General features: G+C 50.2%; 1 protein-coding gene across 2 annotated transcripts in view; it reads left to right on the forward strand.

Annotated features, from left to right (window-relative positions):
• Window positions 1-727: 727 nt before the first annotated feature.
• Window positions 728-19,164, forward strand: part of PSD2 (pleckstrin and Sec7 domain containing 2) — a 45,679-nt gene continuing 27,242 nt past the window's right edge. For both annotated transcript variants that reach the window (XM_075509544.1, XM_075509543.1), the window contains exons 1-5: window positions 728-1,248; window positions 9,250-9,735; window positions 11,139-11,333; window positions 16,152-16,232; window positions 16,790-16,902. In XM_075509544.1, the coding sequence (XP_075365659.1) occupies window positions 728-1,248; window positions 9,250-9,735; window positions 11,139-11,333; window positions 16,152-16,232; window positions 16,790-16,902 (1,396 nt within the window). The remainder of the gene's footprint in view (window positions 1,249-9,249; window positions 9,736-11,138; window positions 11,334-16,151; window positions 16,233-16,789; window positions 16,903-19,164) is intronic.

Below are 19,164 nucleotides of genomic sequence, written 5' to 3' on the forward strand. Positions count from 1 at the left end.
ATAAGGACACTTTTGCCAGAGTCTTAGCTGGCAACTTATGACACACTTCAGTAGTACTTGTGTGTCAGGAAAAGTGTTACTCTGGCAGGCAAGAAGCTCTGCAGAAATGCAAAGTCAGCAGGGAGAATCTCACAGGTTGGCACATAACAACTGCTTACAAGTGTTTAAAAAAAAATCACACCTATCTCCTATTTCCCCTATTTCTCCTATTTCTGGCAGGCAGGGACTACTTGGGAATAGGTAGCCAGCCTGGGAAAAACAGCCATGCCACATTCCTGTCCCCAGCCCTGGGCAGCTGCCTGCCACAGCTGTGGCACCAACAGCCCACATGGTACAGGTCCCCTGTGCTTCACGCTGGGGCTGTCTGGGTGTTGTGAGAGGAGCAGGAGAAGGTGGGTGCCTGGGCCTCTAATGGCTCAGGACCACAACAGCAGATTTTCTTTTCCAGATCTCACTGTGCTGGGTAACGAGCACTAGTCTTTGCAAAAGCAGCAAACCCCAGTATGGTCCTTCCTTGCTTTTATATTGAGGGGTCGAGAGGGGTGGGGGGCATTTTCCTGTGCTCCACTTCAAACTGCTGCCCTTCTGAGCTGCTATCGACAAGTCCGTGCTTTTCTGACAGCCCTCACAGGTGCTCGTGTCGTGGTTTCTTTTCCATTGTAGGTAGTACCGAGCCTGAGCTGAGTGCAGGGAGGGAGCCTGTAAGCGCTGGGAGAACACGCGGAACATGAGCAAGAACAGCCACTTTCCATGGTCTGCCACAGACTGCCAAGACCTGCATTCCTTGGGCTCACAGCCGGCTGAGCTGGCCTGCAGCGATGGGGACGAGCAGCTCAGCCAGCCTGCAGAGCCTGCCAGCAGAAGAGGCAGCACCCGGGATGATGCTCAACCCTCCCGAGGAGCAGAGGGGGAGTGCGGGGGCCAGGAGGATGAACATCTGGAAGTGACGGCAGAGCTGGGCGAGAGGCAGGGTGAGCAGGGACTGGGGACAGACACCGCCAGCGAGAGCAGCCTTAAGGACGGGCCAGTGCTAGCGAACAGCGTGGATGCAGAGCTGGCCATGGGGCAGGAGCAGACGCCACTGCAGCAACGGAACGGTGGTGTGCCCAGCCAAAGCAGCACGGATTTGGGGGAGAGGGGCTCCCCCACCCAGGAGATACCTAGCAAGGCCCTCAGCAAGGAGCGGTGTCATGGCGTCCTGGGCTCCTCAGAAGCTCTAAGTGCTGACGAGCCAGAGGAGCAGCTTGGGTGAGTGTGAAGCTATTGTAACATCGGCTCAGTGCTGGTTTGCCTGTGTTGTTTCTCAAGCCTCCTTGGTTCGAGTTACTCTGCTCTGTGTATAATTCATCAGTTTAAAAAGCTGCAGCTGCTGTCGTGGCTGACTGTGGATTTTCACTCTTTTTCTCTCTGGGCTTCTCACACTACTTTTCGCTGTTACAAATGCAGAAAAGCTGTGATTAGAGCCAGTGTCTGCCCACAGAGTCACTAAAGTGAAGGAGGAGCTTTAGGGATCTCAAGAGTGCTGGGTGCTGGTTGTGCTCACTTTGGGGGTGTCCCACTTGCAAGTTGGAGATTCAGCTGCAGCACTTACAGAAGGGTTACCCGAGATAACTTAGGACAAGCATGACAGCCGGGGGATGATAAAGAGCCAGGCTTGTCCAGGAGCCTGGTATGCCCTGGAAGTCCCTGGCAGCATGGCTTGCTCTGGCAGTCCCTGGGCTAGCAGGTTACAGCTTTTCATCCAAAGGACTGTGCTGTTAGTAAGAGAGGGCAAGACACTGAGCTTTGCTCCCTGCTGCACCTGTGGCAGGTGTTACCAGTGCTTGGGTGACACAGGCGTAGCAGTGAGAGAAGAGAGACATGAGTGTCATCCTGTTCTCAAGTGCCTGAGACAAACCAGCATGTGTGCAATGCCCCGCGGTCTCTGTGTCCTCTGTACTGGCAGCCTGTTTTCATGGGATAACTCTCCAGGCTGGGGGACGCTCACACCTGTGCAGTGTCCATGGCTGATTTTATGCCTCTGCAATAAATTTATGCCTAGGCTCCCTGTGGCTCTGCAGGTTGGGGGCTGAAGGGAAATGACTGGTCACTGGGATGAGGTGGGGTGTTTCCTGTGCCATCCCTGTGGGAAGAGTACAGATGCTTCCCTCTGCCACCAGAAATCATCTAGGGGTCTATATTGTAGCCAGCTGGGGTTTATGGCCCCTGTGAATCTTATGGCCCTGCCTACATACCTACCACAGCATGGGAGAGATGCTGCAAGCAGGAGGGGGCTGCAGAAGAGCAGCAGAAGTTGTCACAGAGGAGGATGGCCTTCTTAAGATGAGAAGGTGTGAAAGGGACAGGGTGGCCAAGAGGGGCTGTGAATCACCTCCTAGTTTTAGTCCAGTGCAGGCTTCAGGCTGAGCCATTTGTTCAAAGCGCTGTCTGCAGCATAGGCAGGAGTGTCAGCAGAGCTGGGAAGCCACACAGTATGTGGGCTGACGACAGGCGCCCCTAATTCATTGAATCTCTAGTGTTGAATAGGCTCCCCTATAAAAAACTGGTGGTTTGATTTACCCAAGACCCCCAGCAAGAAGGAGCAGCACTGTTTCAACAAGCACAATTGAAGATATTGAAGAGGAAGAGTGTCCAATGTAGGCTGCTGATGTCCAGAGAGCTAGGGGAGTTCACCCCCAGGCAGGTCCCATGAGCCCTGTAAGCTATGCAGTCAGGTCTTAGATGTCTGCAAGTGCCTCAGGTTGCAAGGGAATCGTATTTGCTTGGTATATGGCTCCCTGGCAGAGATTGTGAGTTCAAGATGAAGCTAAGGGTGGTCAGTGAATGCTGCTACAATCACTGGAAGTGCAATTATTTTAAGGTACTAGGGCATGAATTGGGAGAAGTGGTAGGCTGAGGATTTGGAGGTGATGCAACCTGTGACTGGGCTCCGCATGCACAGCCCATGATCTTATGCTCTAAACATATTCACTTGGATAGCAAATAAGTCTTTTGGGAAGCTGAATGCACAAGGGACAAGTGACACACTATATTCAAAGGCAGAAGGGCAGCTGGAAAACTTCAGGGACACAGCTGAAATCTGGGAAACCACTTATTGCCTGGAGATTGGGTTAGCTCATTGTGTTTGAGCTCTTTAGTACTTTGACCACCTATCTTTAGGCTAAATAGCAGAAAAATGTGGCTGGACCAAAACCAGAATGGAACTGGTCTTTCCTGACCATAGCTGACTGTCTGGCTCTCCTAGATCAATGTGGGTCAGGAATAACAAAGACAGATGGACCGAGGCACTGAGAAGTCACTGCCATCCTGCATCATCTCTGAGTTTCCCCAGTTCTTTCTTTACTACCCTTCAGTATGTTGCTGTTTCTGTTATGACCCATTCTGGATATAGGAGAACATGAAGTTTCTCTGTCTCTGGCCTAATGTTTTACTGATGATCAGTCAGCTATTCATTCCTGGGGAGAAAATCATTTGTCATAATCCGCATGTTGGTGCTCGTATGATGCATTTTGTCCCTGGATCTTAAAGTACTTTACAAGAAGGGGTGAGTCTTGCTCTTCCCACTTAACCAATGGAGAATTAAGTCATCCAAGGTCATCGACTCCATGGTGGATCTGAGAAAGAAACCATGATTGCCCTGCTGAAGGTAGGTTAGTGCGTCTATGCAGGAAACAGTTGTTAAAAAAGTCAAGGAAATGAAGCCAAAGCTTTAGTGCTTGTGCTGCAGTTTGCGTTGACTGAATCCCTTTTACCCCCTTTCTAGTTTATCCCATGGCATCCATTGGCATGCCAATATACCATTTGTCAAAGCCACATTTTCCGATCATTGTGGCTATGTTGCCTAGAGGTCTTTCACCTTCCCAGAAGCCCCAAACATTGGCCCTACTGATCTCAGGGAGGTCGCAGCTCTGCAGTCAAACTGAGAGGTTCACCAGTGAATGATACTCTCTGCTTTCAGCCCCATGAAATCATGCAGAAAGGTCAAACTTGTTAATAGAGGAATCCCCACCTTTGGCTTGTAGACGCACTTAGTACCTTCAGGTTTGGGACTGCTGCCTTTGCCCACACATTTCCTCCCATAGCAACATATAGCCATTGAGCAATTCAAATTCCATTAAATAAAGTTTCACAAAAACTTTGTAGAAAGCCTGCAGTGCACAGGCAAGAAAGTCCTGATTTCTATCATGTCCTTCTCTGACAGACCTTCCCACTCTACCAACACAGCAAACTAGGTTTTGCTTTATTACAACTAATTAACCACTGAGAACTGAAATGTAAACAACTCAGTACATAAAAATCCAGTACGGTTCAGCTGCAATAATAACCAAGTGCATTGCTTTGCATGCCTTGCTGTAAGCAATAAAACAGCATTTCAGAGATGACTTGGGAAAGCAGCACAGGCAATTAGATACAATGTTACTTCAATACGCTTACAAACTTTGTGATTACAATGCAAATAAATATACGGCTCATTATTTAAGTAAAGCAATTGCCTTCCCTACTGTGTAATAAGTACGCGACACTTCTCTGCGGGGAGGCTATGTCAGGTTCATTCACATGAGTGAGGTTTTTCACTGTCTCCCACCTTAGCCTGGCTTTGTTTGAATTAGATGCAGTGCTCCTGGACTGGTGTAAGCTGTAGAAAGTCTCTTTGTCCTCCATCTTCTCTGGGACCACACAAGGAGAGATGTGATGTGCCTGACTTGTTGGTGCCCACTGAATCACCGAGGACCATGGCTCCTGCACTGGTCTCTGCGGTCTGTCCCACACAGCCTTTGCTGGGGCATTTGTAGGGACACAGACTTTCTCACTTTGTTGCCTGCTGTACAAGTTTGGGCTCAAGGGATAAATAAAGAGCTGGAAAATACAAGCTCTGTGGTGTGAACAGCTAATGGAGATGACTCTGTTCAGTGCGGTGAGAGAGCAGGAGCTGCCTGGCTTGGGATTATGGCAATGTGGGACCTGCTAAGTAATATCCAGGAGGTGCAGGGCTTGATGGCTCTTGATGGACTTGATGCCCAGGAGCAGTCAGGAGAATACCTACAGGCACATCTGCAGTGCACAACATTCCTGGAAACACATGCTGTGCACCAAACCTCACAGGGATGGGCCAGGGAATGCCCTCCTGCATGGGTTCTCCCACACAAACACGTGCTGGTGATGGGAGTGAAGCGATGCAGGCCAATGGGTGGTGTGATGGCTCTCTTGGAGGACCCAGGGAAACCACAAAGGCCCAGGGTTTTTCCTTGGTGTAGGGAGGACACAGACCCTCTGTAGGGGAGAGGACATGGAAGTTCACTGGGGATGGGGGCTGTTGGAAGAAGTTTGGCAATGGGACAAGCTGCCAAGGCAGGTCTGTAATTCCCATCATTGGGTGCAATTAAGGCTGTAAAGTCCTTTCTGTCACAAGGGGATGAAGTTTTCAAAGTTCCTCCTGCTTTGTGGAAGGAGGGGATCTTTTCTGTACACAAAGTCATGGCCAGGCACTGCAGTTCATCCTGCAGGGATGGATGGATTTGTAAAGACAAGCATTCCTGAGGGTGAGGGGCCTTTGTGCTGCAGCAGATAGTCTGTGGAGCTGCTGCTGTTTGCCTTGTTTCTGCTTATGTTTGGTTTGCTGCATGGCCAGCTCTGGTGAACTGGGTGAGAGTTTTCTTAAGCCATGAGCTCCTGGAATCAAGTGATTATGTGGGTCTACAGATTCATGTAAGCTTTTACCCATGTGGTTGCAGAGCTAGGTTTGAAAACAGCATCTCTGATGGCTCAGAAATCAGAGGGGACTTTCAAAGGGTGCAAAAACTTGTTTGTCAGGGCCTGTCAGGTCTCATGAACATAGTGTAAGCCACGCATGGTTGTCTTCCTCCTTGCACAGCCCTTCAGGTGGGTCTGTCCTGCTCCCTGCTGCACCAGGATCCCCTGTTCCTGCCGCAGCTCACCAGCCTGCTGGCCTGGCATCCAGCATCATGAAGAAGGGAAAATAGTGTGGCATAGCCACTTCATGGGACTCTGACCTGCTTGGGCTCCTCAGACTCTTGGGACACTGAGAAATAAGAAACCTGAGAGCGCTGATTTCTTCTCTCCTCTTCAATGGCTCTCGCCTTGGCACGTTAGAAGCAGGAAAATCTACCTGTGTTCAAATCCTTCCCCAAGTGCACTTTTCTTTCAGGGATGGAGACAAGAAGTCTGGTAGCTGACTTGTGCCCACTCCTCACTGCCACAATGGGGCCATGTGCACCTCTGTCATTGCAGTCTTCCCTCCTTACACTGGTTTTCTGTTAGTTGTCCACTGTATCCCCTCTCACGCTATGACTATCTTTGGTTGTTGTGGATTCCTGGGGTGAGGAGATCCCTGTTGGCAGAGAACCTCCTATCTTGCAGACTTGTGTCTTTAAACACACTGGCTGTAGCAAACAACGGTGATACTCTTGAGGACTTCCCTATGTGAAGGGGTGCCAGGTCCCATTTTACTGCCTGGAATTAGTGCTCATGTAAATGCTGAGTTCTTGCTGCCTATGCTGATGAGGGTGTTGGAGGACAACTGGTCCATGTGAGCATCACCACTCAGACATGGTGTATCCTGTGCTGCCCATGAGAACTGGCTGCTCCACAAATATGATGATGATGGTTCCCAGATGGGTTTGTTATCATCGGTGGCAAGGTTTACATTCCCTAGCCCGTAGGGCCACTGTGTCCTGAAATGGCCAGCCATCTTCCACCCTGCCTGAGGCATTTTGAAGGGCTAGGGCTTCCAGGAATGGATGACACTACATCGGTATAACTGGGCCAGTAAATTCAGGGCCTTATTAACCTGCTCCCTGCTCAAGAGGCAGCCTTCCCTCCTTGTTAATTGCTTAGCTGTGCAGTGGAAATACAGGCAAATCCCTCCTGCCTTGAGAGAAGGAAGTATGCACCCCAGACCCTGTAATGGTATAAGTAGACCCAGCTTCAGGGCTCCACTGAGCCTCTGCCCAGGCATGGCAGTGATGTTCAGGGGTCCGTCTCCACTGTGAAACCAGGGAGCCTGTGCCTGCTGGACAAAATGGGCTGAATGTCTCTGGATCAGGGCATCTGTAAGCTGCAGATAGCTGAGAGCTGGAAGCATGTGGCTGGCTGTGGGGGGGCTGTCAGGGGGTGGTTGCTTTGCTTTCCCTGTTCTCTGCTGTCTACTGGTGGAGATGGGATACAAAGCTATACCTCTCTACCTCTCTTTACTTTTGCTATGAGCAATTCCATGGAGTGCAGTGTGTGCCTCAGTTTCCCCACCTAAAAAGACTGAGCTGTTTTGTAAAGTGCATTGAGAAGTGTCCGGACTCCTAGGAGACACTTTCATGGCTCTGCCATGTCTGGCTCACAAGTACTTTGCTGCCTCTGTGCTAGAGACACTACCTCCCAAGCTCCATTTCCAATCTCTTCTGTGCCAGGTGATGTTCTGCAAGGCTGGGAGTGGCACCCAGTAGGAAACATTACTAACAGTAGCTGGATTTGGGCACGCACAGGTACAGCATCTCCTTAGCTGGCACAAGAAACTTGCTCATCCCCGATCTGCCCCCAGAATTCATCTCAGGGAAACATAGTCTGCTGCAAGGTGAGGCCATGCTTATTAGAAGAGGCACTAGGCACAGCCATGACGCTGACACAGGGTTTCCAAACTGAGACAACCGTAGTGAGGAGGTGCAGTGGGTTGACTCCAACCAGTAACTAAACACCTATCTTTGCACTTGCTCACCACCCTCCCCTGTGAGATGGGGAGAGAATCAGAAGAGCGAAAGCAAGAAGACTTTGCTTTTGGTCAAGATGAAAGCAGTTTAATAAGTGAACGAAAGAGAAAAAAACAAACCACCAAGTGATGCAAAAGCAATCACTCACCACCTCCCAGCAGCAGACCGATGCCCAGCCAATCTCTGAGCAATGGCTACTTTGAAAGACCAAACCTACTTCTTTTTTTTTTTTCTGAGAATGACTTTATATGGCATGGAATATCTCTTTGGTCAACTCAAGTCAGCTGTCCCAGCTGTGTCCCCTTCCAGCCTCTTGCCTACCCCCAGCCTACTTGCTTGGGAGCGAAAAATAGAGAAAACCTTGACGCTGTGCAGTCATGTTCAGCAACAGATAAAACATTGGTGCACTATCAACACTGTTTTAGCACAAATCCAAACCACAGCACCGTATGTGCTGCTGTGAAGAAAGTTAACTCCATCACAGGCAGAGGAAAAGCAGCTTACTGTTCCCCTAGCTTTCACCTGTATCACAGCATGAAATGCCTGGTTCTGACAAAGCAAATGACAGCAGCGTCTGCTGGAAGTAGGGAGGCTTCACTTGAGGAATCCGGGGTATTTTAGGCAGGTCCTTGCAGCCTGGTCTATTCCAGGAGGGACTGAGCGCCCCCCCAGCTCTCCAGGGCTTCCAGCACAGCAGGTGTTGCTGGATTTGGCTCAGATGAATTCTGCCAGTGTGGGTTCATATTGAGATGTACACTGGAATGAATGCCTTTGCATTCAAAGCCAAACAGAGTTGAGATTGCTGAGAGTCACCCATGCTTGCCTGGAAGCTAGGCTTGTAGGTTCATGCATTCACAGCCTCGTGTCATACCAGTAATGCTGTGCCTGAATCCCACAGGCTGGCTGTGGGACGCGACATGGAGCCTCCCCTGCCTGGATGTGTGTCCATCACCTTTTACATCCCTCTCAGTGGAGAGAAAACTATTTGTAGGGTGCCTTGCACTTCTAGGGTGCCTCATCTAAGAAAACAAGGCTTAAGTTACAGCATGTGAATTGCTCCCTAAAACCTGCTGCTTTTTCTCTGCTATAAAAGGGATCAAGAACATTTGCTGCCAACATCCAAAGTTAGATGAAATGGCCTCGATCTTAAGGATTTTCATGCTTTTGAAGTAGCCATAATTGGAGCACTTGAAGGGAGGGATAACCCACAGATTAAATCCATTCTGGCAGTGGATCCTGTGGCAGGTGTCAGATGCAAATGTCTCCAGTTCAGAGGTCTGGCTTTTTACTGGGGCATGACCAAATTAAGGGTTGGCTGGGCCCCTGGGATTGCTTATCATCAAACTCTGCCTTTTTCAGCTCTAGAAGCTTGTAATAAAATCAGGAACCAGGCAGGTTACACCACAGAAGGGTCCTGAGGGCCTGTAATCACAGCATCCATTTCTGCCTCTTCTCTTGCCTCCTAGCTCTAAGTGGAACAGTGCAAGCAATTACCTTGACAATATTTTCTACATTTCCCCTTCTGGTCCAGGTTTGCTTCTGGAGATGCCAAGCTGAGCTTCAGTGAGGATGACAAGGAACATTTTCAATTCAAAGACATCAGGGATGGGTTCAGCTCGACCTTTGAGAAGATTGTTGAGTCTGACCTTATGAAGGGTACATACTACAGCAGCTTGGACTCTTTGGACGTCCTCTCTCTCACAGATGAGACAGACAGCTGTGTCAGTTTTGAGGCCCCACTCACTCCATTGATCCAGCAAAGGGTCAAGGAAAGCCCAGAGCTCTTGGAGCAGAAACTGGTAGCCCAGCAGAGAGAAGCCCTTCACATGGCTGCTGATAAGAAAGAGCAGACAGCAGCAAAGCCAGTGGAGGGGGATTTTGGGAGCCCTCTCAGGCACTCAATTACCAGCAGCAGGTCGGAGAATGTGCTGAGTCGGTTGTCCTTGAAGAGTATCCCAAATGGGTTCCATGTGGAAGGGTCAGAGGAAGATGCCACCAAGATCATTAACTCCATCAGGTAAGGCAGGCTGGGAATTCCTCGGGCAAAGGACTCATTCTCTTATGGGGTCCCAGTCCAGGAGCAAGGCTCAGAGGACGTGATAGAGATGGAGCTGCTTTTTTACCCCTTGTGCTTCCTCTCATGTGCTGTGATGGCAGAGAGGCCAAACACCAACAGGAAAAACTTTCCTACCCATAGGTTAGGACTGCAGCAGGGGACCAAGGTCTCATGGCATTAAACCAGCCAGCTCCCAGCAGGCCTCTGTCTGAGTCCTCCCTGTCCTCCAACCCAGGACCCCAAAGTGAAGGTAAGCTGCAGGGTCCTGTAGGAGCCCTGTGAGCTGAAGAAAAACTAAGGCTCAGCACTTTGTGTTCCCATTTGCTCTGGAGGGCACCACCATTCATCGGGCTGTTCACAAATCCCATCTGTTCTTATAGCAGGCAAAGCTGGGGCTCCTCTGGGCAGACCACTGCCTTGTCTGCCTGACATCTGCAAAAGCCCTTGGCAGGTTGGAGGCAGTCAGGCACACTCCAAAGTGTGCTCTGAAGTGCAGGGAATCCTCAAGGTTTCACTTAGGTCTGGGTGCCTCTGTAGAAGCCTCCCCAAAGGTTCTTCTGCGGGCCGTGAGGAGACTTCATCCTCTGGACCAGCTCAGACCCAAACCGTCGTCACCGGGAGGAAGCAACTCATCTGCAGGGCAGCTCCTTGCATGAGGGAGCCAGGTGATGAGCAGCTAGGTCATGGGAAAGCTGGAGCAAGGCCATATGTCCAGCTAGCTATCAGGCCTTCAATGAGTCACACTGCCTAAAAATGTGCAAATAGGTGCCGTAATGCCGTAACTGGCCTTGGGCAAGAAAATAAAGAGATGCAGCCCCACCTACATGGTGCCAGGGGGGCTGCTCAGCATGTTGTCTGTAGGAACAGCTGGCCATGATGCCAGCCAGCAGCTGGGAGAGGAGCAGCCCACCAGCAACAGCAGGTCTGCTGTCAGTCCCATTGGCATGATTTGTACAAGTGCAGTTTCTCATCTTTGGCAAATAATCTGAACTGAGAAGCATGCCATCTATCCCTAAGATTTCCTGAATGTCCACAGCTCTGAAAGAGCTTGGTATCCTTTTCCATACCAGTGGAGAGAGAGGAAGCTTAAAAAGGTGTTGGGGCTGCTTGCTTTGAATGGATACCTCCTCATTTCTCAGGGAGAAGTCACCTTCTCTTCAATCTTTTTCTACAAATTTGAAATTAAACTGTACTATTTCATTTGACCTGAAATGAAAGAGGGTTTGTCCAATGTCCAGTTCACAAATGTGTTGTTGTTTTTTCATGTTTTTGGTTAGGACAAGAAGAAACCATAATGTGGCATTTTCTGTGGGTTTCATCAAGTCACATTGGTGCTCCTTGAATTGTTTCTTGTTTCTGTGTAGCGACGCCAGCTTGAAAGATGCACTGTCAGACTCTGACTCCGACATGGGTAGTACAGAGCAGCTTGACCAGGGCAGCACAGACACTTTGACGAATGGCTGCAGGGTGGATAGTGAAGCTGCCAAGAGGCTGGCCAAGCGCCTCTACAACCTTGAAGGGTTCAAGCGCTGCGATGTGGCACGCCAGCTTGGGAAAAAGTAAGTGGGGCTTTCGGTTGCATCCAACCCTATGAGGGGGTTGACTGAGGTGGCAGCATTGAGCATGGCCAGCAGAAACACAGCTGTGGTGGGGGCGGTCTGGGGAGCACTGGTTGTGCTGGTAGGACAGGACAAAGGCAGGAAGGGACAAGCCTGCTGTTACAAGGGCTTGCTGGATGGAGTTGGGGCTGTTGGGGATCCTTCCAGTTGAAACTAGTCCAAGTCCAATGCCCTTGCAATCTGAATCCTAGAAGTTGCTTGCATGTATTGGGCGTTAACTACCACAAGCTGCTGCCCGCCAGAACCAAGAGCTTCCTGTGTTGGGTAAGGGCCCAGCAAGCCCTAAAGGGCCCCTAAAGCAGTCCCCAGGCTGAAGGGTTTGGGATCCAGACCTGGATCTGCACTAGGCTCCCTGCCAGTCCCCAGTTTTTTAATGTCTGCACCCCAAAATCTTCTTGCTGCAGTGCCTCCTGACCCAGTCTGTATAGATGGCATGAAGGGTTTGATGGAGAGCTAGGTACACACTGGAGGTCCAAGCATCTCAGCTGGTAGATCTGCTTGGGTAAGGCAGAAGGGAAATAAAAAGTGTTTATTCAAAAGTGGGAGAGTTACAGAGATTTCTAAGAGACAGAGTAGCAGTAACGAGTGTAGCGGTAACAGATTATTTTAGGATGCCAGTGGGTGTGAGGACACCAGTCCCCATCATCCTTCTCCTGGATCAGATATAACTTGTGTTGCTGGGGGTTTTTTTATGTCTTTGAAATGTTTCACTCCTGTCCGGATCAACAGGACACAACTGTCCCTCAGCAAATACTCAAGCTTTCAGTACCAAGGATTGTCTGTGACTCCCAGCTTAGTCCTGGGACAGAAGGAGCCCATGAATGATCTCCTAGAGAGGCTTTTTGTATCACCTGGCAGCATCCTTGTTCTTCTCTTTTGCTGTGGTTCTTGTAGCAGGTGCATTGCTGGTTGCTGCTGCCTCAGGTCTCGCATCCTTCTCCCTTCTTGCAAATTTGCCATGCCGGCTCACTGAGTGGGGGAAGTTTCAAGCAATTGGCCTCTGGAGGTGCCTCTAAGTGTGTCCCTTTGCTAGTTCCTGCAATCCTCACTCACACCTGCACTCCTCACACCTTGGCTGGTGCCCCACATTTGGGAATTGACACAGCCTTTAAAAGAAAACTTTTGTTTTGGTCAGCTGGGTTTTTGACATCTGAATCATTTCCCAGCGCAAGAACTGGATAGAGCTGCAGGCTTTTGAACCAAGCAGGTGCAGATTTGCAGATTTGCAGATTTGCAGATTTGCAGAGCAGGAAAGGAAAAAGGATGAGGATAGGTGTGTTTTAAATTGGTCTTGCTCACTTAAGACAATGTAAGACCAACCTACAGTGGTGGGAGCAGGGTAAGTTTAAGTGATGCTTTCAGGCCAGCTCCATGTAGGAGGTGGACTGGCTAGGAGGGTTGTTAAAAAAGTAAAATCTCATTTTAAAGCTTTTTTACTCATTTTAACCCCTTTTTTTTCTTTGTGAACATTGGCAATTTTCTCAAAAAACAAAACAAAACAAAACCCAAAACCATTCATCATTGTCAAACAAGTAGAAAAGGCTTGATGAACAAGGAAATGGAGGTTGGAGATCTCCAAATAGTTTCTTTCCAGCTGACACAATTCTGTGAAGTTAACCTCAAATCCAGAAATTACCTTCATCTCTCTGAAGAGCATATGTTTTGGCAACTGAACTCTCCATGGAAGATTCTTGTTCCTGGATTTGTCTGTGGCATTGTCTCAGCTCCTTCACTACCCATGGTCACATGTCTCTTCCTGGATGGAGGTTGAACTGTCTTGGTGGCCAGACCATGAAGATGGTAGTGCCAGGCACTTCCTTGCAACGTTTCCCAAGAGAACACTGTGCTCACAAATCCATGCAGGCAGCAACAGAGCAGGCAGCAGAGCACAGTTTCAGCATCGCAGTGCACTGTGAACTGGGGGTCTGTCAGAGTCCCATGGGCAGTATGGCATGGGCACACAGCATATTTTCCTCCCCTGGAGATTAGGTGAATTTTACTTAGCCAAACTTCTTATGGACAATCTTTTTTTGACCCAGGTGGCTGGCACAAAAAGGATCCTGGACAATACAGACTTAGCTCTGTAGGACAGTGTGATTCAGGCTGTAAAACAACACACATCTGTCCATGTCCAGCCATGCAGGAATGAAACTGGGAGAAAAAGCCAGGGCTCCTGTGTTACCCCCGGGATGGCTTGTGACCCAGACAGGTCAGTAAGCACTCTTGGAGGCTGGACCTTGCCAAACCAGGCAGAGGGAGGAAGTGTCAAGCTGGAGTGTAAGGTGGGAGGAGGTCTGTAGAGGCTGGCTGTGTGGCAGGGCCACCAGCCAGAGGATGCCGGACATGTCCCCATGGAAAACGCCTTGCTGTTCTTGTGGGGATGTTGCTGTCATGTCTGAGCTGCATGGTGGAAGTGTCACCCATTCCTGCAGGAGGGGCTGGGACTGGCACAGAGAGAGAGAGAAGGCCAATTCTTGAATGAGGAAACCAGAGCAAGCACCCAAGCCCACCTTAGTGTAGGTCATGGTCTTGCCCTGGCCAGTGTTGGAGCTCTGTGTCCCAGGCATGCCTGGGGCATGTTAACTGGCTCTGGAGCTCAGGGGAAAGGGTCCAATCAATGTCACTGAGCCCCTAGCTAGACATAGGAGTTTGTTGTTTCCTGGGGGCTGGCTGCCTTCAGGTGTCCTGCAACACTGGCTGGTTCCCTCAGCAGATCTGGCAGTCCCTGCCTGGAGCTTTTCCAAGCAGAGAGGAACCAAGTGGCACACAGGAAGGCGTGATGGGCACCCAGGCTGGGGCATGTTGCCACCACAGCAGCTGGCACAGACCACTTGTCCTGGGGTGTCACAAATTCCCTATGGACTCCTGGCCTTCGGCAATATCCAGTGGGCTGAAGGACAGGCAGAAAGGCCTGCCTACCTTCCCAGGCTGCCCTGATGGGAGAGTGGGGTGAAGGGGAGCTCCTACCCACCTTCTTCCTGCCTGACTATAGATCTAGTTAGGAACGTAAATTAAGGTGTAGTTCCCAGTGTAGGCCATAGAGACATCTCAAGAGCAAGTCAGCCCACCCAAGATCTGTGCTGGGCTATGGACATGCCAAGTCTTTAGGCTTTAGGGAGCCTGGGCAAGGCTGGTACTTCAAGCCCAGCTTGAAGTGGGGGGGAGTCAGACACTGTTCTCCCTTGTTGATTGCTGCAGTGCTGCAGTACATGGCAGTTGTTGCTGTATGCCCGGTGCCCAGAGTGTCCAAGTAGGTTCCCAGGAGACCTGGTAAATAAGTGCCCAAACAGAAGGAATCAGACCTTTTCTTCTGGGAGACTACAACTGCACGTGTGAGGTGGGACCTGACCTGTGGGAGGGAAAGTGCTGGCTAGTTCCCAGCACTGGCACAGCCGATGCATGAAGTCTTCTGCAGACTGAGAGCTGAGAGGATCCCAGAGGAGGCCTGGGGCTTGCTTGGTTCTTTGGCACAGGGGTGAAGATGTGGTGACATCTCCTTTCACAAATGTGTGGTCATCTTCTGCATCTCACACCACCTTGCTGTGAAGTTCCAGGACAAGTGGAGAAGTCTCCCTGGGAAGCTGGCAGGAATCTGCATACCAATCATTGTGGCACTGCTTCAGACAGACTAACCCAGGGAGCCATGGGGCCATGAGGACATGTTCTTTCCCAGAGCTAGCAATCCCAAATGATAAGATTGTTTTATGAGTGTGCGGCTTTGTGGCTTCATATGGCTTTGAAACAGTCTCCTGCACAAACTCCAGCACTAATACTTATGTCCTGCCTCTCAAAACTCAGCCTGGACCTCTCCCCTGGAGCTGTCGTGCTGCTCTGCCTGATCCTGCTGTGTGTTGTGCTTCTGAACAGCATCCATGCCAGAAGCTTTACAGCATCCACCTCACAGCAGAAGATGAAACAATAATGTGGGAAAAGCAATGAGTTCTGCCTGAAACATGTCCCAGGGTGAAACTGGATGTGCAACACTTACCAATATGGTTTTCATTTTGTGGGGAGAAAGAAAAAGAATTGTATATGGCAAAGGCTGAGCATATTGAGATAATATCCCATTTCTTGCCAGCATTCATTGATTATTCTTGCACTTCTGCTACCTGAGTTGTGTACAAAGAGGAACTTAACAGCACCCATTCTGGCTTTAAAGGCAACACGTCTCCAAGCATCCTTCAAAAACGTGGCAGGGGAATAGTTTCTGGAGAAGCATTCAGTGATGAGCAGGGCCAGAAGCTCAGGTGAGCTCTCCTGCTCCAGTTCCCAGGGGCATCCATCTGACATGCGAGCAAGGTGCTATGGTGAGAGGGTGGGATGGGAGCCAATATGGAGTGGAGAGCAGGAATATTGCAGTAGGAGGAGGGGACATGTCCAGCAATGGGAGAGGACTATGTAAGAGAGAAGGTGCCCAATAAGCACAGGACATCCTTATGGCCTCCTCCTCCTGGCTGGTTTGGGAGGAGGCTCTGCCTGGTCAGCAGCGCAGCAGAGGTGGTCACTGGGTGCCCACATTGCTCATTCTCAGGTGTCTAGGGCTGGCAGCTGCAATGCTAGGCTGTGGGCATGCTAGGGCCCTTTGGAGGTCTTCCAGCAGCATTTCAAGCCAGTAGAAAGTCCCCCTGGGTCTGGGATCATGCCTGCAGTGTCTCGCTGGGAGTTTGGGCTGGCCAGGAGACAGCAGTCTGCTGTTCCTCTTGTAGACAGTGTCTTCTTCCCTGAAGAAAGGGCTGACTACTTCCTCTTTAATTACAGTAACGAATTTAGCAAGTTGGTGGCAGAGGAGTATCTCAGCTTCTTTGACTTCACTGGCCTGACCCTTGACAAAGCACTCAGGTGAGCTGGTCTCTGGCACTCCCGCGTAGGGCCTGGGCTGGACAGAGTGGAGCAGCGCAGTGGGTTTCTCCTCTGGGCTTCCTGATGCCATTGGAGGCTGTCCATGTGATAGGAACAGGGACTGGGGGGAGCTCCAGTTTGGCGTTTGATCTTTGCTTTGGTGTCATGTTTGGCACAAGCTACTGCCACCAAAAGTGGGCTTCGACACGAGGGCCCACAACCTGCTTCCCCATGGTGGAGAGCAGCTTTCCCAGGAATCCCATCCCATACAAAATCAAAGCAAGTGGGAGCAACTTCTTCCCTTGGGACGGACAACCCATTCTGGTGCCATTAAGCCAGAGGTGGGTCAGATCTCAGCTGAGAGCATGTTTCCCTACACAGCTCAGAGCTGGCTCCATAGACACCTTTTGCATTGCACCTGCAGGGTGCGCAGGCTGGGGGGAGAACAAAGGCCTTTCTAGCTGCTCTGAGGAACCCCTTTCCATCTCCCTCCTTAGCATGGATGCTGCCCAGCAGATTGATCCACAACATCTTTAAGTATCACTTTCTCTTTGCAGGACGTTCTTGAGAGCATTTCCGCTGATGGGAGAGACGCAGGAGCGGGAGCGGGTGCTGATTCATTTCTCCCGGCGATACTGCCAGTGCAACCCAGAGGAGAGCACGTCTGAAGGTACTGCTTTGTTTCCCTGGCTCATAGTCGCAGTGCACCTGTGTCACAGAGCCCGAGTGTTAAAACCAGCGATCCACAGCTGTACCAGTACCCACGGGGTACTCCAGTACCCACTGGGCAGGCAAGGCTGCAGCTTTTCCCTTTCTCTGGGATCCTGCTCTGCTGATTATCCTTGCCCTTGGAGGGATGGGGGACACCAGGTGCTGTACAGACCACCCCCAAGAGAGCCAGATGAGTCCCCTCAGGATCTGAGGGTGTGGGTGTGGGGTCCCAGGGAGCCTTGTCCTCTCAAATGCGTATGAGCTGTGCTGAAGACAAGCTTCTCAGCTGTAGCCTGGATCAGTGGCCGTGCTTTGCCCAGCACCAGGGGAGGTGGTGAGTGGTTCTCAAGGGTTGCAAATTACTGCAATTGTGGCTCGCACAGTAGTTGCTGGCAGTGGGCAAATGAGTGGCTGGTGCTAGCTCAGCCCAAGACCTTGTCCATTGAATGGAATAAGACATTTCCATGCAGATTGAGGAATGCTGTTGGCTTGCCACGTACAGGAGTTGTGTTCCTTGCATCTACAACTGCAGCAGGAGAAAGCACAGCTGGGTAAAATTCTGGGCTCACTGGAGTTGCAGATTTTGTTAGCTACTTTCAGCCCTTCCCATTATTTTTTTTAAGTAGACATAGTTTCTTCTGACATTTTAAAATGGGAAAGGTCATTCCTGGTATACATGTGCACATGCACACATCCAGACATGAGCATGTCCACGTTCACACTTATATGAATGCCTCTACACACCTGCTTACAGGCATCTAGATATGCCCCCACAGGCGGAAATCAGTCTGCTGACCTGACAGCAGTGCCAGTTGTTCCTCCTCCACCCCTTCAGCATTGCAATATGCCACTTGCATCTGAGAGCTCCTGCTTGTCTCCATCTTTCGGGCTTCCCAAATAGCAGCAGTGCCAGTTTTTCCTCCTCCACCCCTTCAGCATTTCAATACGCCACTTGCATCCGAGAGCTCCTGCTTGTCTCCATCTTGCAGGCTTCCCAAATAGCAGCAGTGCCTAGTGTCACTTGAACCCTCCAGTCCCTCTGCCAAGCGAACTGGACACAAGCTGTTCTCAAAACAGAATGACCTCTTCACTTTTATCAGTGGTATCCCAATAAAGTACAGATTTACATTTCATTTCCCTGTGTTTGTGTGATGTTCTCCCCCACAGATCCAAAGAGGTCCTTCCCCTGCGAAGGGTCCTCCACCTGTAGACATTAAGCTGCAGGCTGAATTTTCAGCAGCGGTCCCCAACTGAAATATCCCAAATGCCAAGTCCTGTCCCATCTTCCACACCTCCCCCTGGAAGTGATCCCCAACCATATTGCATCCACCCCCACTCCTACAGACAAGGGGCTTGGGATCCTTTCTCCCCTTCTCATCCTCAGGTGTCTAACACCCACTGTGAGGGCATGCACACGCCGACTTGAGCAGAGGCTGAGCTGCAGCACAGAGGGTCAGATCTGACTCCATCCCACACCCTTCATCATGAGGGTGTTTGGAGGGCAGTGACTAGTCAAACAAAATGCAAGCTTTGCCATGACAACATGGATTACAAAGCTGCTGATGGAGCCACGCTATGGCAACTGTTGAAGAGAAATTAAATCCCAGTTCTGAATGCTCTGTGAGAAGGTGCCTGCTAATGCAAACACGAATTAAGCCAAAATGGCCCTCAGTGGAGATGTCACTGCTGCTGGTAGGACCTATTTTAAAAAGGTTACACTCCTGAACAGTACAAAATGATTAAGAGTAAAAATGTTACACTCCTGAATAGTACAAAACTATTAAGAGTATGGAAAACTGGATCTGAAACACATTACTGCTGCTGCTGTCATGACCTACTCATTAACATTTAGGGCCACAGCATTGCCTGTGATGGTGGCAGCACACTTCACAAGGCTGGGTAGGACCACTTACTGCAGACCAAATGTAAACTGAATGAGTCCCAGGCAGGACAGAGCTGCACTCAGTACTGGAATTGAATGGGGCTTGCAAAATACAATTGTAATCCAAGTACTACTTGAAGCTGATGCAATGGAGAGAAGCAAAGTGGCTCCTTCAAGTCCCATCTTTTGCAGATACTGCAAAAGCATGCACTAGATGCGTGGTAATTTGAGAAAGCTATTGCAAGCTCTTTCTTCAGGAAGCAGTTCCTTCTTGTTGCATCCAGCCTAAACTTGCAAAGGATGTGCCACCAAGAGGAAATTTGAGCCACTGTGTATTAT

Source organism: Mycteria americana, chromosome 8 (genome assembly GCF_035582795.1).
Source record: "Mycteria americana isolate JAX WOST 10 ecotype Jacksonville Zoo and Gardens chromosome 8, USCA_MyAme_1.0, whole genome shotgun sequence".
Classification (NCBI taxonomy): domain Eukaryota; kingdom Metazoa; phylum Chordata; class Aves; order Ciconiiformes; family Ciconiidae; genus Mycteria; species Mycteria americana.